Source organism: Prionailurus bengalensis, chromosome E4 (assembly GCF_016509475.1).
Source record: "Prionailurus bengalensis isolate Pbe53 chromosome E4, Fcat_Pben_1.1_paternal_pri, whole genome shotgun sequence".
Lineage (NCBI taxonomy): Eukaryota > Metazoa > Chordata > Mammalia > Carnivora > Felidae > Prionailurus > Prionailurus bengalensis.
This window is the reverse complement of record NC_057360.1, coordinates 35636761-35660999: the sequence shown is the minus strand read 5'-3', so window position 1 is coordinate 35660999 and position 24239 is coordinate 35636761. Positions and strand designations below refer to the sequence as shown.

Below are 24239 nucleotides of genomic sequence, written 5' to 3'. Positions count from 1 at the left end.
TTTTCCACGCTAGAAATCAGACCCTAGTCTGATCCAGACCTTCCTTTTGTTTCACCGTCTTATCTAATTCCACAGCGCTGCAGAAAAGTATTGCTTTTCCTCCCACTGAGGGAGAGGTGCAAAGGCTTGCCCAGGGTCACACAGGAAGTCTGAAGGTCAGTCTATCCTTCCCCTCCCCCCCCCCCCGCAGTTTCCTTTCTTAGCTAATTTACATGAGAAACAGTTCAAAGTTATAATTGCTACATTGTTCAAAGTTACACAATTATTAAATCTTTCGCTGACAAATTCATGAGAAAAGAAATGCAAAACTCAGAGGAAAATGGTCCAGCTAAGAACATGTTTAATATTTGCCTCACACCTATTTCTAGGAGGAAGGGCCTCTGTAATTCCCTGTAATTCATGCTCACGCCGCTTACACTTACTAGTCGGTCACCTCTCTCCTTCAAAATACACCCCTTCTTCCGATTGGCTGCTGCTGTCTAAAAGAGCCAGACGACTGGAGAAAAGTGGGTTTTCTATCTGAATTATGCGCCTACTTTCATACGCCTCCTTCTTCTCTTGGCTTGCCCCTGATCAATCACGAACCGGGGTGTCTCGGCCCCCACTCCCCTTTAGCGACCCCGCCCGAAGGCCGCTGCCCCGGCCAGCCACCCTCCGTCCGCACTCGGGAAGGCTCGCGTCCTCCCCTTTAAGGCCAGCCCCGCCCCCGCGCCCACGCCTCCTTGGCCCCGCCCCGCCTCCCGAAGCCCGGCCCCTCCGACCCTCCCCTTTAAGGACCGGCCCCGGACGCAGACGAGGCTGTGACGCGGCCGCCGGCCCCCGGGCTGGGTACATTGTCGCGCGGCCGCTTCCCCCCGGGCCGGGCCCCCCGCCGTCCCGCGGTCCCCTGAGCGCCAGGCCCCCGGGGGGGGAGGGCGGGAGGGAGGGAGCAGGGCCGGTAGGCGCCAGCGGCGCGCGGCGGGACCCACGGAGCCCCGCGACCCGCCGAGCCTGGAGCCGGGCCGGGGCGGGGAAGCCGGCTCCAGCCCGGAGCAAACTTCGCCGCCGGGCGGGGGGTGGCGGGGACCCCGTCCGGAGTCGGAGGAGGGGGCGGCCACGGGCCCTCCCGCCTCTGCTCCCGCGTCTCCGGGCACCATGCTGTCCAACTCTCAAGGCCAGACCCCACCGGTGCTGTTTCCCAACCCGCCGCCGCCGCCGCCGCCGCAGCCCCCCGCCCCGGCCCAGCCTCACCCCCCGACCCAGCCGCCGCCGCCGCAGCCCCCGCAGCAGTTTCCCCAGTTCCACGTCAAGTCGAGCCTGCAGATCAAGAAGAACGCCATCATCGACGACTACAAGGTCACCACCCAGGTCCTCGGACTGGGTATCAACGGGAAAGTTTTGCAGATCCTCAACAAGAGGACCCAGGAGAAATTCGCCCTAAAAGTAGGTTCGGGGGCCGGGGGAGGGGAGGACGGGCACGGGCGGAGGCGGGGGCGGGGAGGGTGTCCCGGGGACGACCCCCAGCGCTCCGAGCGGCCAAAGCGCACGGTCGCCGGGCGCGATCGCGCGGACCCTGCCCGAACCCGGCGACCGTCCGTCCCGGCCGCGGCGGGGTTGTGGGTCCCGGGCGCCCGAGGGGAGCCAAGTGCGCGGCCGGGGGCGGGCGTGCCGCGGGGAAGGTCAGGTCCGCGCCGACCACGCCGCCCAGACCGAGTTTCCGGTCACCTCCGGGTGTGAGTGGCGGGACCCGAGAGGACTCGTGAGCACTCTGCCATTTTGGGGTTTGAGCGGGATCCAGCCGAGTCGCAACGGTTGGCTTCGGGACCACTTCTGCTAATTTCACCCTGGCTCGAGGAAGTGATTTTCGAGGCTTGTGGTTCCCCATCCTCTCCTCCCTCCTCTCTTTCTTTCTGCGGGCACAAAAGGCCCATTACTCATTGAGCTGGTTGGTCGGTTAGTTTGGAGAAGTCGGATCTCAGAGGTTTATTTAGCCTCGCTCCTTATTTGGGAGCCGGAATGTGTGATTTCACTTCCCTGGGCCTCCCGAGTGCGGCCATGCCGCCTTGGGGCGCGCCGGCCCGGGAGGTGCCAGCCTGGAGATTCCGCGGGGACACCGCCCCCCGGGCGCGGGGGAGGGACTGTTTTGATCCGAGAGCAGGCCCCCTCCTACCTTCAGTGTCTGTGAGGCTCCAGATGGGAGGCCAGCAGGCTCCGGCGCGATGTCTGCTGTTTCCATAGCTCCATTGATCATTGTGAACCGGGTGTCTAAACCACGGCTTGGCCCGGTGCTGATTCCGCAAATCAGGGATGGCCACTTGAGCCCTGGATGTGGGCGATTGGTGGACAGTACGACGGAGCGTTTTCCTTGAGCCGGGGAAACCCAACCTCTTTTTTTTTTTTTTAAGGGGGGGTGTGGTGGTTTCGGGGCGGGGGGGGGGTTGGGGAATGAGGAGTTAAGTGAGAATACCTAGTTCAGAAGTTAAACAGAACGGACTTGGAGGCCTGATAAGGTGGGTGGGTCCCCAGTGCAGCGTGAGCCGGTGTTCAGGGTCACTTAAAAAGGTTTTCCCCCCTCAGACAGGTTTCAGATCAAACCACATCTCTAAAGGTGACACATTACGCCTATTTCCCCTGGGGTGTCTTAATGATTGGAGGAGGAGAAAAATACTTCCTGTGTTATATTTTTCTCTTCCCCCTCATGCCTCCCCTCCTCAGCTAGCTGTATTTCAGCTATTAATACAACTTAGATAGGTGTGATGGGTGGAACTGTTGGAATATATAATTCGATGTAATAAAAGCCTGGCACTTTGCATTCCATGTGCAATTTCCAGATTTTCAGGCCTCTAAAATCGTTTTCCTGCTGCTTTCATCCTCTTGGGGGAGAGCTTTCAGCTAGTCCCAACACTGTCAGATTTCTTTGGTTTCTACTCTAAGCTGTTGCTGTGGGCTTTTAGCTGTTGTGACTTAGACCCCTTTCCCCATACAATCAACTGGGGACAGGGAGTAGGAGCTGTGGTTTAAATGTGTCACTGACCTTGGGGAATGGAATTGAGCGAGTGCTGTTTGACCACAGTTAACTTGTACGGGTGAGGACGCGACAGACGCCCTTTCTGAGAGAGTTTTCTATCCCTCCCAGAGGCCATCTGCCCTCACCCATCAGCAGTTTGGGGACGAAGGCTGTTCATTCATTCCCCTGGATAGTTGGAATATTGCATAAAGACTTGAGAACAAAAGCTCTCAACCTCTTTTTATTCTATTTAATGACACATAAAACTCCACTCTAAAATGTTTTAGGGTGGCAATTCAGATTTCTTTTGTAATTCAGATTTCTGCGATTGTAATTAATAGGAGAGAGATTTGGATATGTCCCCCCGCTTTAGCTTTGAAAGGAAAAATCCCGCAGCATTTTAAATAACACTCATAATTTATCCCTCTCGGGTGGGAAGTGGGTGCAGATTGAAGTCAGTCTGTTTTGACAGGCAGTCTGCTCCCAGATCTTGTAAGTTGGCTCAACTGTTAAATTGCAGATTCCCACACATCTTTGTGTAAAAACTTAATAATAGAGGAAGAAAGAAGGTATGAGACATTCAGAGACTGATAGTGTCAACAGCACTTCCATGTCCAAATATTGGCCAAGACATAATTACAGCTTGTAGGGGGAATCTGGCCCAGGGAATCCTGTCTGAGACACACACCAAAGAGATTTCTAGATCTTGAATCTTGGTGAAATTAACCTTCGGTGCCGAGTGGTGAAATGATTTTCAAAACCAGGAGCGTTTTGACTATGAAGCAAGGGGAGGTAGATGCTGCGGGCTAGGATGGATTGCCCCATCGGTAGGTGCCTGAGGAAAAAGGGATCGGATCTCCACTCTCCGCACAGCGTTAGGCCATCGTTAGGCCATTCCTGGGGACTCGGGGCAGAAGCCGCGGGGCTGGATCAGGGCCTCGGATGGGGGTTCTGACCTCTGCTGTTTCTCAGCTCTGAGAGTTAATGGGAGGTGGCAGATGCCCAGATGCCCTGCTCGCTCTGTGGTCTGGTCACCTCTTAACCCTCTTAAGTGAAATCAGTGCTTTCCAAAAAAAAAAAAAAAAAGCCCCAAGCCACCTTGCTGCTTCTCTCCCTGCACCTCAGAGAGCTAACGTTTCAGTGCTTTTAGCGCGTGCTGTGACCTTACCTCACCATCTCTCCTGGCTGCTGTTGCTAAGTTCTGAGTCATACCCATACTTCGTCAGAGTCGGAAGGGACTTCGGAGGTCATCGCATCTACCCCCCTCGTTGTGCAGATTTGCGAAAACCAAGGCCCAGAGCAAAGACTTGCTTGAGGTAGTATAGCCACGCGCTTGGCAGAGGCAGGATTAGAACCCAGGATGCCTGACTCCCTGTCTCAGGCCTCTTCCCACTTTGTAACTGCAGTGACGTCAGCAGACTCAGACCTGGGATTGGCTGCGGCTCCAGCCTAGGGAGCTACTCTCTTACCCCCTTGACTGATGGCGAGGGGGTGCCGGGTGGGTATGTATTACCTCCCCAGCAATAACCCCCAAAGTTGGAAGGGCAGCTTATGTACCAACTCAGCAGCTCCATGAGTTCTAAATATGGTTAACAAGCTTTTTAAAAATAATTTTTGTATACCACCCCCTCCCTTTTTAGGGCATGTTTGATATAAATCTAACGTATTTTTTGTATAAGAACATGGGAATTCTATTAACTATTTCTTTGATACGGACGCCTGGTCCCAATCCACTTGTGTAATGGTTGGTTGTATTCCCCGTGGGGTTCCTCAGCTGCTTCCTGCTTCTCCGTGTCATGGTGACTCTTGGGTATTAGCCGAACAAATTTAATTAAAGCTGGCACTGTTGTCCCTCTCTGCTGTGTGACTCTGATTAGGTGAAGCACATTATTGCTTTACAAAATATAGAATGTTGTCCTCCCTTATCTCTGTTTATCTTTCCATTGCGTGGATTAGAGAAAACAAGGTCCTGTGATGTCTTCTCCTTTCCTTTCTCCAGTGGTCCTCCTTCCCCAGGTCACCTCGTGTCACTGCGGTGTGGCTTCCTTTGTTGTTCTGAGGGGGAGATCATCGGAACTGCCCATGGTTGGTCTGAACACTGTTAGAGGGAACCACCAGATCTCCCACAGCCCCAAAGTACAGGCATCGTCCTCTCCAGCTCACATCATCCTGTATACCTCCCAGGGAGCAGGGAGCAAGATAGGTAGTGTGGCTGCGTGAGGGGCAGTGTCCCAAGATGGGGTTCTCTGGATGGAATCACACGGTGAGGAAAGTTTCTTCGACTAATAAATCAGCCTCTTTCATATCCATTGAGGTTACAGGTAGTTAACAGTTTGCTGAGCATCCTATCGTATGCTTACTTGTGTGGAGGAGACAGACCTATAAAGTGCCTTAAAATTTAGGGGGCCAAGAAACCGATTTGGAGAAGGCAAAATTAACAAACTTGGTTTGTACGCTCCAATGGCTGTATGGCTCCAATTGGCTGTATGGCAGCCAATACCCTATGCATGGCTATTGAAGTTAAAATTAATTAAGCTAAATCAAATTAAAAATCAGTTGCTAGCCACATTGCAAATGTTCAGTAGCCTGCACGTGGTTAATGGCTGCTGAAGTGAATAGTGCAGAAGAATATATTCATCCTTGTAGAAGGTTCTACTAGCCTTTGCTGGTCTGGAGGTTAAATCATGTGATTGGGAACAGAAGAGCTTTAGAAGGGAAATCTGGGAGGACCCAAGGAGCCATGGATGGCTCATTGCTGGGCCTCTGAGGTATGAGTAGATCTGTCGGAGGGGATGGTGACCCTGGCTGTGAGGGGAGATCAGGTTGGCAGGGAGCATATAGGGCTAGTGGCTCAGAATTGACTCTGACCTAGTTTTGTGTTAAAAGCCGGTTTCAAAGTACTTGAGGGGCGTGAAGTAAACGAACAGGCTGTTGTAAAGCAGGGTGACAGATCACTGAGGTTTGGGCTAGGAGGTTCTAGTTTCTGGTTTCAGAGATGCCCTCCCCGTCTTGGGGCCTTGGTCCCTGTTTACTGCACCAGGGCTCTTGGTGTCCACTGAGGCAGGATCAAAGTTGGGTCAGCTCATGGTCCTTTTTCACTTGTAAATTCCGGGCTTTGATGGAGTTGAAAATAATCTCCAGCTAAGATCTGGGGTCAGTAGCTGATGGAAGTGGAAGGAAGAGCAGCCCCCAGGCCTTGAGACCAGATATCAGTAGGTGCCTGGGAATTGAAGGGGCTCCTTTTCAGGAGGACGAAGGCACTGGTACTCATGATTAAGATGTTTTGACTGCTTGGGCCCAGAGGAGTTGGCCCGTCATCCATTGATGATTCCCTTAAGAAGCAGGTGCAGGGATCCAGGGAGAGACCTGGAGGAGCCAAGATTCAGGACTGCAGACTTGATCCCTGCCCAGATCCTGGGGTTGGAGGAGGGGCCAAAGCTCCTGTCACCCGCAAATCCCAGGGATGTTTGGCGGCCTTGCCAGGAGGAATGTCAGCCACAAGCGGGGAAGGACAGGGCACTGGCGTCTGCATTTGAGTCCCTTCCATGATTCCCAAGAGGCCCTTGCGTGTTCTGAGTCAGGACTCTTCCCTTCTGGTTTGAGGTCCTCTCTTCTGCTGCAGGCCCTTCAAAGTCATGTGGGGTCTCTTTTCTCCTCTCTTCCCTGGTCTGCAGCGGTGCTTCAGGGTCCAAGAGGGAGGTGGACGGGCAGTGTTGGTGTCTGCTGTGTTCCAAGGGGCTGCAGGTGCTCTTGGTAATGGTTTAAGGCCCGGTGGTACAGAGACCCACACATCATTGCACCTTACTGCTGACACTCCCCGGCATCTTTCTTGACTCCTTCCATCCCACCAGAGCGGGAGGCTAGGCCCGTCAGGAGGGGTTCAGTGGTCTGTCCAAGGCCTTACCTGGCATCAGCATCAGGGACACAGTTCCCCAGGACCTGCTCTGAGTCTGGGTTTCTTTGGTTTTTTGGTTACTAGAGGGAGTAGCGCTGGGAGTATAGACCTGGCAGCACACAACTGAGCTCTTGGCACTAGGTCTTCCTACGTAGGTCAGTCACCTCATAAATGGGGACGTTGGTAAAGAGAAGGGGCCACGCCACTGGGTGGCTTGATGTACACCAGGTATGTGACCCACATCAGACTTTGTACCCTCTCTGGTCTTGAGAGGAATACTGATATTTTGTATTTTAAGATGTATACAGATGCATATTTTTAGAGAAGAGCCCGTTATTATTTGTTATGTGTCGGATGGGAAAGCCAAACATGGGGTCCAGGCTATATGCCCTGCTAACTGGGCATGTGTCCTGCAGTAGGTCAGTTAAATTTTCCAGGTTTGGGTGCCCATGGCAGAGGTCAGGCTACCCATTGCTCCTGAGCACTGGCATTGGTGGGTAGCGGAAGGCTGTGCCGGGGGCAAGAGGCCAAGAGCTGGCCGGATGGCTTGCTGACCAGCCCCGTGTCTGACCATCAGCAGCGTCTGAGCCAGAGTGGATGCCCCTGGTGTGGCCTTGATGGCTCCAGGGTAGCCTGTGCCCAGTTCATTAACAGTCCTCCCTGACCAACCGTCACTTCTTTTGTGTGAAGACGTGGAAAGTGTTGCACCTAGCGCCTCGGCAGAGAGGATGGGGCCAGATAACTCAGTGGGATGTGAATCTGTTCTTGCCTTGAAGTTAGAAGAATCTTAGTGTAGCAGCGTCTCCAGGCGGAGATGCGGAATTCTTTGTGATCCCTGTCTGCAACTTCTTCCCCACTTGAGGTGTGGGGCCAGACGTGGCCGCTGTGATCGGTGTGTGGGCTGGGCCCTGCACAGGGGCACCAGCTGAGGGAGGAAGTGAGGGCTGCAGTCTAACCTACCGTTCGCTAGTCAGGCTTCGCGTTGGCTTGTGGCTGGGTCCATCCACATGGGTGCCTTCTTGTAATTCACCCAAAGATACGGTGTGGGCTGGGGACTGTCCTGGGATGAGAGTTGGGGACTGATTCCTAAAGCTGGCGAGGAAATTAGGATTTGCATCCAGGTACCACTCAGCAACCCCCTAGGGCTGGGTAAGACTGGAAATCAGAAGTCTAAGGAAGCAGGAGGAGAGAGGGATGCCTGGTGAGGTCTGTTCTCTTTTTTCTTCTTCCTGCTCACTAAATGCTAAAACAGTCGTTTCAGCCCTGGAGCTTCAGACCATGGAGTCCTGTGCTCTAGGCCATCATATGTGGCTGGATCCAGGAAGAAGAGACACAGTGGAAAGGGGGATGAGCCTCTGGCAGTGCCCTTTGGGGGGCTTTATTTCCTGATCCAGTAAACATCGCTGTGTGCTAGCTGGCAGGTGGGAGAGGCTGGGACATGGCCCCAAGGTCAACCCCCATCAGTAACTCATGTTCCCTCCAAGACTGGCCAAGCTGTGTGTTTATTCTGCTAGGAACATGAGCCGTCCCAAAGGGTCATATGAAAGGGCATCTTACTCTTGAGGGACGTTTCCAGGCATCTCCATGGCCCGTGTCCATCCAGCACTCATCTGGAAGGTGAGGAGTGGTGACCGAAGGCGGAAGCTATGTGGCCACCACTCGAAGCCTTTTCTGTCTCAGACAAGTTGTGGGTGACAAAGGGAGCTGTATGGCTGATGCCTTCTCTCTGCTTGGTTTCTCTCCACTGATTCTGCTTCTGAACCCAAAGCAAAGGTGAAGGGGACCTACTGACAGGTCCCTGCCGGCTCCTCCACCGACCGTCATGCTCTTATGGGGTGCCTTGCCCCCGACCCTTCTGTGGCAGGTGACTGAGTCAGTCATGTTGCTGCCATTGTGACGATCCATGTTATCTCTAGGCTCCCAGCCCACACACTGGATGGACACTTGCAACCTGGCCTCCCGCCCAGGGCCTCAACCTGTTACTCAGCCCCTCCGTCCCAACAGCTAAAAATAAACCTGCTGCTGCTGCAGTCCCCCACACACAGCCCGGCCCTGCCGTCTGCCCCAGGGCTGCCTGCCACACCGCCGAGCCCACTCTCTCTTGTCACTTGTGGTCTCCCCATTTGCCCCCTTCTCTTGTAACCCGAGCTTGGGAGGTGGTGGGGGGCAACTCATGGTTCTGAGCGCTGGGAGTGAGATACGATACCCGGAGCAGCACCAGGCTCCGTTTGCTCCCAGCGCTCGGAAACGTGAGTTGCCCCCCACCACCTCCCAAGCTCGGGCTACGGGAGAAGGGGCAGTGCGTACAAAGGCTCTGGGGAGCCACCGTGCTTCTTCCCCGTGAGGGGAAGGGCTGGGAGGAGGTTGCAGAAGTTCCCCGGGTCAATTAGACTTTCCCCCGTGCTTGCCTCCTGCTCCGGCTTCCTCCAGGCTGCAAGCAGGCCTCCCCGCAGAAGGTACACGGAGGCCAGCAGGAGAGCTCTGCCTGAGGCTGCCCCAGGCCCTCACCCCGACTGCCCTGTGACTGAGCTCGCTCCCTGCCCTGGGACTCCTGCCCTGCTGCTGAGCTATATTCTCCACCCCTGCAGCGTGGGGCTTCAGGTTACCACATTCAGAAGTGTGACCTCATCCTGTTGGCTTCCAAGGATAACTGGGCCCTGGCTCTCAGGGCCTCCCTCCTGAGTCAGGCCATGGCCCCTCTGGCCCTCCCAGCTTCGCCACCTGCAGGATGTCCCAGAGAGCACGGGTCTCTTCTGCCTCCTGTGAGGGCAGGGGTGGTGCTGATCGGTGTCCACTGAGGTCCATTGAGGTGACCTCTTGCCCTACTGCCTGGGGATCCCGGAGACCTACAGGATGTGAGGAGAGGGGCTCAGGGAGCTGGGGTACCTGCTTAACTGGTAGATACTGGGCAGACTATATCTTTTAGCTTGACTTTGGCACTCTCTTCTTACTGATTTTTCCGATCCTTGGGCAGGTGTTGATACCAACCATGCACAGAAGGATTCTGTGTCTTTTTTCTGGGATTGGGATTTGTTTGGGAGAAGGTGTGTTGGGGGAAGAGTAATAGAAGCTGAGGCAGGTCTGGGGGGCCCTCTGGCTTGAGCTAGAGTTACATACTGGACCAGGTCTCCATGGACTGCTTCCTCCCGTCTGTCCCTGCAGGGCCTCATTTCCTCTGCAGGGAGAGATTTATCTGCCAAGGCCCATTGGCTTCTGGAGGGAGGAGTTGGGTGTAAATGGCTAAGAGTTTATTTTTAACTCTGACAGAAGGAGCCCCTGTCCTTGGAGTCACCATACCCTCCCTCTTCTCTGTCCTGGGCCTCCTTCTCTGGCTTCTGTAATTCTTAGAGGAAGGCTTGTAGATTCCAAAGGCCAGGCTTCACAGGAGCTGGGGAAGGGGAGCCTCTCTAAGTGAAGAATCTGCAGGTTGCCCGACAGGCCCGACTTCTGTAGAGCCCAGAGCACCATGGGGGCAGGGGAGTAGAGGGGGAGCCCTGGGCATTGGAGGCCACAAGTGTGGAACGCACAGCATCCTAGGAATGCAGGTGGACCGGTGCAGAGGCCACAGGGGCCTTGGAACTCGGAGGACCCTGTCTACTCTGTTGTGCTGGGGAGGGTGGCAGGGGACATCTTGTGGCCTTCGTGGTGCCTCTGTGTTTCCAGGCACCCAGGTCTCTGAAAAGCAGAAGGCCACGGGGACAGAGTGAGTGTACCTGGTAGCTTGCTTTGTAAATGCTCATGTTTACAGAAACCCGGAAGCTTTGTTATTCCCTCTGACTGCCGGCCTCCCAAGCGTCACATCCTTTCTTTCCACTAGAGCCCACGTGGGATTCTCAGGGGTTTCCTACCTTCATGTCCCCCTCCCCTGGCAGGGCACTAGTCCCCTGTGCTCCTAGGGAGGAGGACGAGGGGTGAGAGCACCCTTGACCCTTCTGATTTCGTGGACTTGTTTTTGTTACCTTGCCTTAGATTTTTAAAAAGAACATAAAATTGAGTTAGAGGTGTGTAATTAGAGAAAGAAGGGATAGAGAGTAGGGGGGTGGCGAGGGGGGCAGCCGAAACATTTAGCTGACTCTGAGAACCTCAGGCGGGGAATTAGGGTCTTGCCCCTCTGTCCCTTGGACCACATGCGGGACTACTTTGCCAGCCCTGGTCATGTAGCTTCGTAGTTTCAACCCTTCAGTGGGTCCCCTTTGCCTGGGGAGCACAGGAGATTTTCAGATCCTTCCTTGATCTGACCCCAATCTGGTTTTTGGTTGTGTTTTTGTTTTTGTTTTTCTGAATGACTGCTATGTTTCAGCTCAAGGGGCTTACATTTGCTCTTTCCTTAATAGGACCCTTCCCCTCCCCCTCCACTGTCACCTTTGCCCGTGGTATGTGTGCCATCTGTTCATCCGTATCTTCTTTGCCTCCCTGCCCCACCCCTGTCTGTATCTACCTACTCCACCCTGTACAAATGCTGCCACCCTCATGAAAGCCTTCACCCAAAAGTGGGTCTCCCCCACCCTCCCCGCCAAACTTGCCAAGACACTCCTCCCTTCTATTTCAGTTGAAGACAGTGTCTCCGTGTTCAGGGAGCTTTCTAAAGATTGGACTGCAAGTTCCTGAAGACTCACATCTTCATTCTCTTTATATTCTCTTACTTCCACGTGACTCTATGCCCTCATTTAGAAAAATTTCATGGAGTATTTTGGCATCATGCGTTATACCCAGCTGCCTAAGAAAGGTGCGATAACTGAGTAATGGTGGATGCTATCTGCATCGATATAAGGTACGAATGGTGATCCTCAGGGTGGAGGGGGACGGCCGCGGGCGTGGAACAGTATTGGGCTGGGCTCTCTGAGACTAGCCAGGGGTATAGTGAAGCCCCCCGAGTGTCTGTCCCTGCTCTCCCTCCTGTCTGCCAAAAAGCCATTCATAGCGGAACAGTCTTCTGGGCATCTCTTTTCTCCACACATTCGGATCTGCTGACTCAAGCTGGCACCTTCTGTTTCTGCTAACGGATTTCTCGTTCTCGTAAGGGCCCTGACCACAGTTTCCCATTGATGCCTCTTGTCTTTCTCGTCCCTGCTCCAGCGCCCCTCCTTTTCCGGTTCCACTACGGAGATGACCCTTCTGCCTCTCAGAGAATTTTCACTAAGGGAGGGACAGATGTGGAAGTAGCCAGCTCTCCTCTGGCTCTTGGCATCTTCTAGTTAGCTCCAGACAAAGCAGAGACACACAGATGTAGTCCAAGGTGATCGTACTGCTGGCTTTGCTCCTGGGTGAGGCGAGAACACCAGCGTTGAATACTAGGCTGCCAGGTCTGAGGTCAGAGGTTTGACTCTCGTGGGGCCACTTGGCTCCATGCTGCACCGTTGTAGGAGAAACAGAAGGGGACTGGTATCTGAGAGACCTGGCTTGTGTGGTCCTCAGCAGGTCCGAGAACCTGTCTGGGCCTCATTCAGTTTCCTCGTTTGTGAATCAGAGGGCTCAGAGTTGATCTCAGAGGACGCCTGCTTCGAATGAAGGGCTTTCTGTAGTGCTGCTTCTGTGACCCCACCGCTGGGAATACTGCCCTGTGCTGGAGGACGTGGGGCAGCCCAGGTTCCAGGCCGCAGGGGCCATCCTCTCCGCCCTCACTTTCTGCAGGCCAGCGCTCTTTCACCCTTCTCCGGGCTGTAGTATTTTTATTCATTCAGCCGTTCAACCGATGTTTGTAAACATTTATTCTCCTCCATGCCTGCCTCCTGTCTTCCCTGCTGACTGGCCATCAGGAGGCCCAGATGGCAGGATTAGCCTCGACTGGGAGACTAGTCAGGGTCATCCCCTTGGGTTTAGACCCCTTTAATACCTCTGCTATATGAGATGAGAAGAATTTGGAACAATGAGGGCTGATTCTTTCTAGCAGCTTGGACTAGACTCCTGCCTTTCTAAGCAGGATTTGCCTTAGGGTGCCTTCTATCCCTCTGAGATCCAAAGCAACTTACTACTCAAGAAAATTAATTAGCAGTGCTAAGGATGACTTTGCAGCCTCCCTACGGATAGATCGGAACAGCAGATCGACTTTGAAACATATAACAGTCCTCAACTTTCTGCCCCATTCAGCTCACTGTTGAAGGTTTAGCAACCCTGTGAAGGTTTCCCAGATTAATAACAAGTCTTTCTTGAGCAGATACTATGTGGCAAGCATTGTGTTTGGTGTCTTACTTATATTCTTGTTAATTCCCTATATTAATACTGCCAAGTAAAAGTATTCACAGAATACTTAACATTTTACAGAAGGGGAAATGTGATCAGACATGTTCGGAGCAATGCATTCATTAGCAACCATTTGTTGAGTACCTACTGAGTGCTAAATATCGTTTTAGGCTCTGGGGATACATGAAGTGTACAAAACAGAAAAACAAAAACAAAAACAACCTGCCCAGAGCCTGCATCCTAGTAAGGGGAGACAGACAAAACGTAATCAATTAAATGATACATTTTGACAGATGGTGACAGATACAGTGGCAAAAATGAAGGAGGGAGGAGGCCCTGGAATGCTGAGAATGTGTGTGGCTCAGGGAAGACTTTCCTGGGAAGGTGGTGTTGCCTGCACTGTGGGAATACTGGGATGGGAGGGGCGGGGGCAGGGGGCAGAAGGAACAGCAGGTTGCAAAGCCCTGAGGCCGTTAATGGTGGGAGCGTCTTACACTGAAACCTGGGCTCCTTTGGCGTTTGCAATATTGCTGAATTGTTCCTCCGTGACTCCCCTATAATCTAGTACTCAGTTGACCTAGCGATTTGTGTTGTATCATCAAATATTTATGGAATGCTTATTTCGTGCAGATCGCCACAATGGTAAGGTGTGGGCCTTGCCTTTGGGAACTTACAGTTCAGAACAGGAGTGAACACCTGTGTGCACATAAAAGGGATGAATACCACCCCCCCCCACCCCCCCCACCCCCCCCCCCCAGCAGTCTGGATTGTGCCCTTTCACACACATTCCCATTTGGTAATCTCTGGTGAAGGTAGTACTTCTCGGACTGAGGCAGGCCAGGTGACCTGATTTCTGGGTTTACACACGAAGAAAGAGGTTCAGGGAGATGGTGGTGGGGACGCGGGTGGAGTCAGGGCAGAGGATACAGAGACACGGGATGGGCCCCTCAGGGTGGAAGGGCTCACTTTTGCCTGGCATGGGCAGAGGACACATCATGGAATCACATCTGTGACACACCCAGGGGAGGGTACAGATAAAAGTTTGGCCGGTGGGGGGGGATTCTAAGGGGAAATGGTGAAGAACTACACTGGGTACTCCTGTCTTCTGTTTGGCTGAGAGGGAAAGAGATGACCTCCTCCCAGGGATCTTTCTGGTAAGAGGAAATGCTCGGTATGGGTGTGGCTGGCTGACCATCCAAGAGAATCAGGGAGGAAAGGGGGAATAAAAAAGAGGGGGCCGGCCTGAGCCTGGGGCAGAACTTATTTTTATCCTCCTTTGGGCCCTAACGGGACTTCCGTCTCGCTCTGAAGAATCTCCTCCATCCTGTGTTCAGCCTCCCGGTGGAGGAGCAGGCAGGCGGCCTGCCAGGTGATGGGGAGGCTGTCTGTCCCCCAAGCTCTTGCCATCTTTGCTTCCTGCCTCTCAGGAGCCCAGAAGTCAGGGCTCGGGATGGAGCTGACCGTTAGCACAGATGGGAAAGTGAAGCAAGGCCTGGGGTTTTTTCCTGAGTGCGTGCGGTGATGAAGGAAGTTGCAACATCATTTTCTTTTTCTTTTCCTTTCTTTTCTTTCTCTCTCTCTTTTTTTCTTTTTCTAGAAGGGGGAAAACCATCTTCCAGTAAACTTCACAAACAGTATCCAGTCTTCGATGGAAGCCATTGCCCCACCCCCACAGTGCTTTTCGTATTTGATCTTTTCTTCCATCTTTCTCCCCTGCCCCCCCCCCCCCCCCCCCCCCCCACTGTGGTGTTCCTCTCGGCTGAGAGACCACGTCCCTGCATCAGGCTGGCTACCCAGAGGCTTGCTCGGTGGCCTCTCCTTGACGGGGAGCTGTTGAAATACGACAGGTGGTTCCTGATACCCACCTGGCCTCTCCTGCTGTCGCATCAGTCTGTTCCTTTGGTATTCCAGAAGGTTGAGGCAGCACTTCTCAGCTCAGGTAACCACACTTTGTGGTAGATTCAGAGCACGTGTGCAGGCAGATGCTGGGCAAAAAGGGCCTAAAATGTGGAAGGCAGGAATCAAGGCTGGAAGACCACACGTGTTAATCTGGAGTCCTCGGTCAGGTTTGAACTTGGCCTTTTACCGTACCTGGGCAGGGGTCCAGTTATGTTTGAGAGTGTGCAGATGATCGCTTTTGCCCGATGAAAAATTCTGAGGTCTGGAAAAGTAGTGGATTTGAGGTTTGCTTTTTGTTTTGTGAGATTCATTTTCTCTCTCTTGGATTTCTGCACCCCAGTACAGCCAAAAAGTTCCGGTACAAAATTTGAGAGTCCGGCTCTAGTCGGCCAAGGAGTGTTCTAGGTCATCCCTGAGAATGAGGTCTGTCTGCTCCGAGGAAGCCGGGAGACACCCCACTGCCTGGGCTGGGATGGTGGCTGCTGGTACCTCTGGGGCTGCTGGTGGTGTTGCTTTCTCGGGCAGGGAAGGGCAGAGCCCTTGGGGTGAGAGTTTTACTTTGGGCTCTTTGTTCTCTGTACCTGTTGTCTTTGGTACAGCTGACACAGAGCTCCTCCTTTCCTGCTATTTTCTTCGAATTTAACCTCTCTGTCATCAGGTAGCTCACTTCAGGCTGGAAATGAGCTCTGAGAGGCGGTGGTCGAGGGAGTTGGCTTGTTTACCTGGATCTCACAGTGAGTACATAAGCCATCTTTCGCAGGAAGCTGCTGCGGCCAATAGAGTAGCCCCTGGTCATCTGTGGCTATTTCAATTGAATACATAAAATTATAAATTAGTTCCCCTATAGCACTAGCCACCTTTCAAGTCCTTGGTAGTCTCATATAGCTCGTGGCCACTGTATTGGGCAATGCAGATAGAGAACATTCTATCATCACAACATTCTCTTAGACGATGCTGGACTCTGAGGTAATCATTCTACACCCTGGTGAAGATTTATCTGAGCTGGAAAGGAGATTTATGGAAGAGCACAAGGAGAGGTTTGAAGGCCCAGGTGAGAGGGCAAAAAGAAGGTAATCATTTAGAAAGGACCTTACGTAGTATTTACTTTGTCTTGTTTAAGACTACATACCAGCAAATGGCCATCTAGCCCAGTGGCTCTCTAACTCAGTTGTCAGAATCACCCATAGATAACATTGAAATATAGAGATTCTTCAAAAATTAATAAGCATTAAAAAAAAAAGAAAAGTTATTTATTTATTTTTATTTTTTTTCTAAAGGGGGCCCCTGGGTGGCTCAGTCGGTTGAGTGACCGACTTCAGCTCAGGTCACGATCTTGCGGTTTGTGGGTTCGAGCCCTGCGTCAGGCTCTGTGCTGACAGCTTAGAGCCTGGAGCCTGCTTCAGATTCTGTGTCTCCTTCTCTCTCTCTGCCCCTCCCCTGCTTGCACACACGCACGTGTGCTCTCTCTCTCTCAAAAATAAATATTAAAAAAGAAGAAAGTTAAAAAAACAAAAATAGAGATTCCTGGCTCCACTCTTTGTAACTTACTGAGTGTGAGACTCTACAGAGGAGAGGTATTCAGGAATGTGTGTTTTTATCTGATGATTATCTGGGTTTGGCTACCACTGATCGATTGACCTTACGCTTCAATTGCTCTGGTGATGGGGGAGCTTACCCCTTTTCAGGTAAACCTTACCATTGGGGCACCGGAGTGGCTCAGTCGGTTGAGCATCCGACTTCGGCTAGGGTCATGATCTCACAGTTCGTGGGTTCAAGCCCCATGTCAGGCTCCCTGCTGTCAGTGCAGAGCCCGCTTTAGATGCTCTGTCCTTCTCTCTCTGCCCGCCCCTGCCCCCCTGCCCACTCTTGCATGCGCTCTCTCAAAAATGAATATTTCAAAAAATAATAAAAATAAATAAACTCCTTGGTTTAAAAAAAAAAAACCTTACCATTAAAAAAAATTTGCTGTTGTTAAAGTTCAAAATTTTGTTCCTGGGACTTGTAATATTCCTCGGTGCTAGTGGCCTTTTCTGGAGCCTCAGAGAATGCATCAGTTCCATCTTCTGTATGCAGGCTAATGCAGATATTTGAACACAGCCTGTGACCCAATGTCATGGCACATTTTCAGAGTACTTGACCTGCCAAGGGCCCTGGAGAGATGCAAAGATGTGTCGTCATTCCCTGATCCCTCCGATTACCGGGCCTTCCTGAGAGATTGGGGAAAGGTCCACGTCTCAGGGGACCCTGTCAACGGGGAGTCCCAGAGGCTGTCCAGCTGCTGCGGACCATGCATGTCCTCCACCCCTCTGCACACTGATTCATGGGAAAGAGGCCCCGACTCCCCATGGTCAACTCTGCTTCTTGAGGGCCCTGATCTGGTTTTCTTCAGAGGCACCAAGAGACTCAGCCATCCATCCATTCCTGGTCAGATAGGACCACAAACATTACTTCTGCTTGGAGACCTTCAGTAGCACCACCCTCCCTGGCCCCCAGCGTAACGCTCCCACTCCTGACATGGTATTCAAACAAGCTGGCTTTCACCTTCCCTCCCACCCCCACCCCTCGCACACAGACACTCACCCTTTCAGAGATGACTGCTTCCAGTCTGGGTGCATTCTTATGCTCCCAGATCTTCTGTTGGGCCTTCCTAATGTTCATCCTTTTGTATCCTGGTGGAGTTATAGCTAGCCTTTGAGGCTTAGATTTTACCTGAAAACTGCCCACCCCCACCCCCACCCCCAACTCCAGGCAGAATTCCCTTCCCTATGCTAGTGGTAGTTCATACTAGCTGTAGGTCTGCTGTGAATTTGAATTACAGTGACTCTTGTTTCCTTCCCTGCTAGACTCTGAGCTCCTTGAGGACAAGGACTGTGTCTCATTTATTTGGAGTCCTCCAGTGCAAAGCACAGTGCCAGGTACCTAGCTGAGGTGTTGTGTGTGCCCACAGAAGTGGGCCAGTCTCTTGGCTGTTTTGTCTTTTGGATTCTGAGGAGTCTGCCGCGGGGAGCTGGAGCCCCTTCCGCACTCCCTTCCCTGGTGCCAGCTTTCTCTCCGCAGTGGCCTCGGGCCCCATCAGCTCTCTTGAGAAAAGTACTGTTTAGCAGCTGATAATTAACAAGCAGGGCTTGGAGCCTTGGCTGCCTCAGAGGCAAAACTGGTATTTAAACAATAAAGTTTATAAAATCAAGAATTAAAGCGTCAGCTTCAGAAGCAGCGACATCCAAGCAGAAGCCTGCCTGGTTAAGATAAATGGAACGATGAGTGGAGCCAAAGGGTTCTCTCTAACCCCGCGGGGGCCCGGGGGGCAAGCGGCCTGGCTGGGGTGCTAGAAAGGGAAGCTTCTGTCTCTGCTCTTGGTGTGGGGCCTGGGGCTGCTTCACTAGGAAAGCCTGTCAGCTTGCCTTTCCACTCCCAGCTTCCATAGATCAGACTAATTTTGCCAGGTGGGCAAGAAGAGAAATTCGGAAAAATAGGGTAGGAATTAGGAATAAACTGAGGGCTTTTTTTAAGGTGATAAAAAGCACACTTTTGTTTTTAGTGGCAAGTAGGGACCGTTCAATACTGCCTCAAGGTGTCTCCTCGTGTTTTCTTCTGATGCCTCGAGGGCTGAGAATGTAGAGCCGACATTGGGGCCTCCTCCCTTCCTAGGTCAGAACCAGGGCATGAGGAATCCCCCAGCCTCCTGCTGTTGCCCAGATACTAACCACAATCGCCATCTCCACTGTTCTAAGAAACATGCATACCAGGAACAGTCCGTGGCTTCAGAACAAGGGCAGCTGCTCAAGAGGCAGAGGCTTCCTGTGTGTGTGTGTGTGTGTGTGTGTGTGTGTGTGTGCGCGCGTGCGCGCATACGGGTGGGGTGAGGGGGGGATTGAGGGTACCCTGCGACCTGTCACCAGGGCACCTGCCTCTGTGCCCAGCTGCAGAGCCCGGTGGAAGATGCCTTTTCAGAGTGCATGGTTGTGAGTGAAGCAGGGGCCTCCTGAAGGGTCTCTTCCATAAGTTCACCTCAGGTACGTGGCCAAAATTAGACAAATACTTTTTTAGGGGGGTGAGTAGGGAGAGACTACTGTCGAATCCAAGAGGCAATCTGAGATATACAGTTTGAATGTAAAAATACTGGGCTTACTGGGAAATGTTGACGATCTGTGTCCTGTCTGACGCTCCTGTCACCTATCCTTTGGTGTCTGTGGTATTGATACACCCACACCATGTGTGACCCTTATGGTGTGTGGTCTGTGGTCGTACGTTGAGTGCAGTGACCCAGTTACCTGTGTGGACAAATGCAAAACAGTTGGGGTAGTTTAGGAGGAGAACGAAACCCACTGGCTCACCTGGGGTTGAACCCTTGTCCCTGGTGACATAAACACAGATGATTCACAGCCAGTGTTGGCTTGGGCGTGTGCAGAGAATCCGTCTCTTCGATGACATTCTAATGGCCCTTGCAGAAACTTCCCCACTAGTTGAACAGAATGGTGAAGGTACCACAGGCATGTGCGTGCTCCTTCATCTGCCCACCCAGCCGTTCTCTGGAAGTTTATCGAGGGGAGACCATGTAAGCCAAGTACGTCTTCCATACTCCACGTGTAGAAGAGCTGTGGACAGGGGGCCGGGTGAACGTGGAGGAAAGAGCCGCCCATGTTTCTCCAAGCACCAGACAGTCTTGGAACGTGCTGCTGGAGTGCCCATCCTGAGATGCTCTGTGACCAGAGAAACCTGGGAAACACTGCAGTGCACATTAACATTTTAAAGGCTCTGAGAAGTTCTGTAGCAAAATAAGGCATTCGACTTTGTAAAACCTAGTGCTTCTGACATGTATAGGATCCCTTTTTTACTCACCACTTATTAATATCCTGGTAGAATACTGAGAAATGGCTGTGCACAGTCTCCCTGCCCTGGGAGAACGGTTCAGTGATTCGAGAAAAATTCACCTGACTCTGACTCAGCACGGGTTTGAGAGGCTTTAAAAAGGTGTGCGTGTGTGTGTGTGTGTGTACACATGTGTGCGCATGCGTGTGTGCTGGGGGGTGTGGCAGAGAAGGGCCCCCACCCGGCAGGTGGCTTCTATTGAAGTTGGCCCTGTCTGCATCCCTGCTGGCTTTGTGCTTCTGGAGAAGGCTTTTGTCCTGGCTTGAACATACTGAATAGCAGCTACATCTGTCATGCCTGGGAAGCGGCAGTTTGCAGCATGGGGGGTGAACAAGCAGTGAGCAGACACCCCAGCTTGAGGCCCAGGCTGCTGAGAGCCCCTCTGTATGGAAGGGAGGGGCTGACGGTCCAGAGGCAGCTGCTCGCTAATCCTGGAAGTGGAGGGGAGCAAGGCCTAGCTCCCTTGTCGCTGCATTCTCCTCGTCCGGTGGGGGAGGTTGTGTTGAACCTTGAGGTGGTAGCTGGGAAGAAGCAGGTGGGCAGGGTATTTCCTCCCCTTTGCTAATAACCACAAGGCATCTGGAGGGTGGACCAGAGCGGAAAGGCACTCAGCTCTCCATTACCCAGGGGAGGCTGAGATGAAGCCATTTTGGTTTAAATGTGAGGAAGAAGTCAAAATTGTGAAGTGGACTTGGCAAAGTTTGTGGTGTTTTACAGTTGGAGGGCCCCGGCTAGAGTTGCTTTTAGGCCGTTGGTGACAGGAGATAGGTATAAGTGCCTGGCCTCCCCGAGGGCCGGCCCCTTGAGACAGGTCTGGGAGGTCTTCCTGGATTCTCCCCCTGGAACAAAACCAGGTGCAGGCACTTCCTGAGCCGGTGGCAGGCCTCAGTACCCCTCCTGCACAGCTTTGCCAGGAGGCAAAGGATTTCTAAGGAAATGGGCAACTGGGAAAAAATGGGAATGTGTGTAGGAATCAGTCACTCTTCCTGGGGATCGTACATGTCCGATGTGGGTAGACCTCTGTGTAAATAAGGCGGGCTCAGGATTTCCCAATCTGTTTGTACGGATGTAGGTATTAATATACTTTTATGATGCTTTTCCTCTTTTGACCTTCCCAGAGGAGGAGGAGTTAGGTCCTCAGCAACGAGGGTGAGGTGTCCCTTACCTCCCCTCTAATCTGGCCTTCGCCTTGTCTTCTCAGTCACAGCCGCAGAGCTCCCTGGAGTCATTCATCCAGATGGGGGAGGAGCAAATCCAATCCCTCCGATCGATCGTTGCCCTTGTTAGAGAAAAGGCAGATGCTGTCCCTCCGCTCCCCCTGAACAGGAAGTCCGGGTGGGCCAGGCTTTGGTTTGGGAAACAGGAGTATTAGCTTCTGTTGCCAACTGGGGTTGTGTTTGCAGACTCCCAGGCTCCAGTGTCTCCGGAGGGACCAGCAGCTCTGACCCCTGTGGACTTGCTGTGGTCCCCGGGGAGGGAGCCTTTGCCAGGAACCTCTGAGCTCACTGGAGGTGGGTGTTGGGTAAGGGTGGTGGAGGACTGGGTAGTAGGAGAGGAGCAGGGGGATGACTCCCTCCTTCCTCCATCAGCTGGGGATGCATCACCACTGCTGGGAATGCATTCAGGCCACTTCTAGACAAATTGGTCATTATGGAAATTCTTTCTTACCCCATGGTGGGGCTTTACTGCGTGTCCAGAAGAATCTTTAGATGTCCTGGCCGTGAGGGTCCAACCCTTTTGCCTGCTGTCCCCTCAAGGCTAGAAGGCGGAGCAGTGTCTGAGGCCCCATTCCTGTGATCTCTCCCTGTTCTCCCTTCTCGTGTCGGCCGGTCTTCACCTGGGCACACGTTGGGGCGGTGTTCTGGTGCATAGCGGGCATGGAGTTGGGGGAGACGATGGCACCACATGCCTCGCCTTCCTCTTCCCCATAGGTCCGGGCCCTGTTGGGTCTCCACTTCCTGTCATGGCCTCACTGGCCACTGTGGTGGCACATCTGGACCTAGACAGGGTGTCCTGTTGTCCTGCATAATGAGGATCCCAGACTTCCCCTAGGTGATTTGCCACAGTTATTCCAGGGAGGAGCGGGATTTCCCCTACCCCCAAGCACTCCAGAGACTTCCTCCAGGCTGCGGGCTCCCATTTCTGAGTCTTGACCTCTTAGCAGTCTACTCTCCTGTTCCTCCCCTACCCCCACCCCTCACCCCAAGGAGAAAGGCGGGAAGGAAGTCCCGCCAGAATTGTTTTTGGTTTGTGAGGTAACGGTCTTTGGGTTGAGAAACACACCCTCCCCTTTAAGATCTGAGGCCAGCAGCAATGGGAAACCAGAGTGGGCAAAGCAGGGAAAGGAGCAGGGGGAGGGGGTTGGGGGCTGGTTATAGGTACTGAAATCTGGGAGGGACTCCCAGGGGGCCCTGGGCGGTAGCCCTCCCTCTGTCACCCACCAGCAGGGGAACCTTGGCAAATACCTCAAACCCTCTGCACCCTGGTTTCCATGTGCCTAAAATGAAGGTTATGTCAACTCCACCTGGATTATGGATTTAAAGGTGACCTTATACACAGAAGCGCTCCAGAATATATAAAAATTAAACACATTTTGAGGTTATATTACCCGTCTAGGAGGAGAGAATCGTGTCAAAGAAGACAGAGTTATAGAAACCTTAGACCTCACGTAGGCTGGTTATATGTTAGATTTTACAGGAGAGGAGACAGTGAAAGTGACTTGTCTGTAGGTAGGCACTCAGCAGCAATTGTAGACGTGGGACTAGAACCAGGTCAGCCAGCTTTCTGGCACATCCTTCTATCGCTTGGCAAACTCTAGGTTGTGTCCTTGGGGTAGAGAGCCACAGAGTAGAGAAAACGTGGCACAGAAAATCTGACAGTCTTGTGTGCAATCAGATTTAAATCATCCATGCCACTGAGAGTAGGGGAGGGAGGACAATAGAGTAGATACTCTTAAAATTATTGAAATTGAACTTTGCAAAATATTATTGAATTTTTTTCCTGTAGCAAATGTATCTCCTTATTTCTCTCGGGCTCCCACAGTGTTCTGTGTCCCAGAGACCTGCTGTGTGTTGGGGGGCGGGGTGCTCCCACTCCTGTATTCAGTGTTTGCTGTGGCTACCCTACAAAGTGGATAGTCCACATGCAGCGGGTTAAGAGCTTGTCCCTTTCTCTGGCGACACATGGATATGATCGTGAGCTCCTTGCCTTTTGCCTGTAGGAGACTGGCTGGAATGTCTGACGCCACCGTGGTACCTCTGCATCTTTTGGCTCCTGCCTAGAAACATGGTTTGTACAGATGCAATGAATCGTAGACTGTCAGAGCTGGAAAACACATTAAGCGTCTTCTAAACTAGTCCCTTGAGTGTCCAGGGAGAGGGACCAAGGTTGGAGCGGGGCAAGGACCTGTCTGGGACCAGAGAGCCAGATAGTGATGGAACTGGCCTCATGGGGACAAGGACTTACGACAGGAAAGGTCTGAGTGCGAACCTCACATGTGTCCCATCTTAGCTATGATGTCCTGTCCCCAGGTCAGCCGGGCCTTTTGCAGTTCTGCCCCAAGAGGCCCCTGTCCTGGCCAAAACAGTTCCTCTACTTTCCCTTGCTGCTTTCCTCCCATGACCCCCCAGCCACCTCTTTTTCCCTTGTGATTCCTACTGGCTGTAATTCCTTCCCTCCTCCCCCACTTTTTATTATGAAGCACTTTAGATACGCGACAAGCTTGAAAGAACTTCACAGTGAACACCCGTGTACCCAGCCCCCTAGATCGTACCATTAAATTTCACTCTGCTTGCTTTCTCCGGTCTTTGCAGTCTCTCCATCTCTCAACCCATTTGTCAGCCCTATTTCAGGGATGCGTTTCGTTAGCAAGTCGCAGAAATCAGTACATTTCCCCCACTAAGCATTTCTGCATACATAGGCATTAGAGTTCGGTGTTTGTTCATGCATTTATTTTTTTGTGTTTTGGTGGTAAAATGTATGTAACTGTGAAATGCTCAAATTTTAGGTGTATGCTTTGATGTGTTTTGGTAAACGCTTCCATCTGTGAATTCCAAACCTCTTTCAAGACACAGAACAAACATTGTTTTAAGTTTATTTATTTATTTTGAGGGGGGTGCGGGGAGCAGGGGAGGGCAGAGAGAGGGGGAGAGAGAGAGAATCCCAAGCAGGCTATGCCCTGTCAGCGCAGAGCCCAACACAGGGCTTGATCCCATGAACCATGAAATCATGACCTGAGCCGGAGCAAGAGTCCGACGCTTAACCGATTGACTGCCTATGTGCCCCAGAACATTTTTTATTACCTAAGTAAGTTTCTTCATGCTCCTTCACAATTCTGGTGTTTCTTCACCATAGATTAGTTTTGCCTGTTGTGGGACATCATATGAATGGAATCATCAGTATGAACTTTTT

At 52.4% G+C, this 24239-nt stretch overlaps 1 protein-coding gene across 2 annotated transcripts in view; it reads left to right on the top strand.

The window, feature by feature from the left end:
* The first annotated feature begins 805 nt into the window (after window positions 1–805).
* Window positions 806–24239, top strand: part of MAPKAPK2 (MAPK activated protein kinase 2) — a 44536-nt gene continuing 21102 nt past the window's right edge. The window contains exon 1 of one of the 2 annotated variants that reach the window (XM_043568755.1): window positions 806–1422. In XM_043568755.1, coding sequence (XP_043424690.1) covers window positions 1135–1422 — 288 coding nt within the window. In that variant the 5' untranslated portion in view covers window positions 806–1134. The remainder of the gene's footprint in view (window positions 1423–24239) is intronic. The other variant, XM_043568754.1, reaches the window with a different exon arrangement.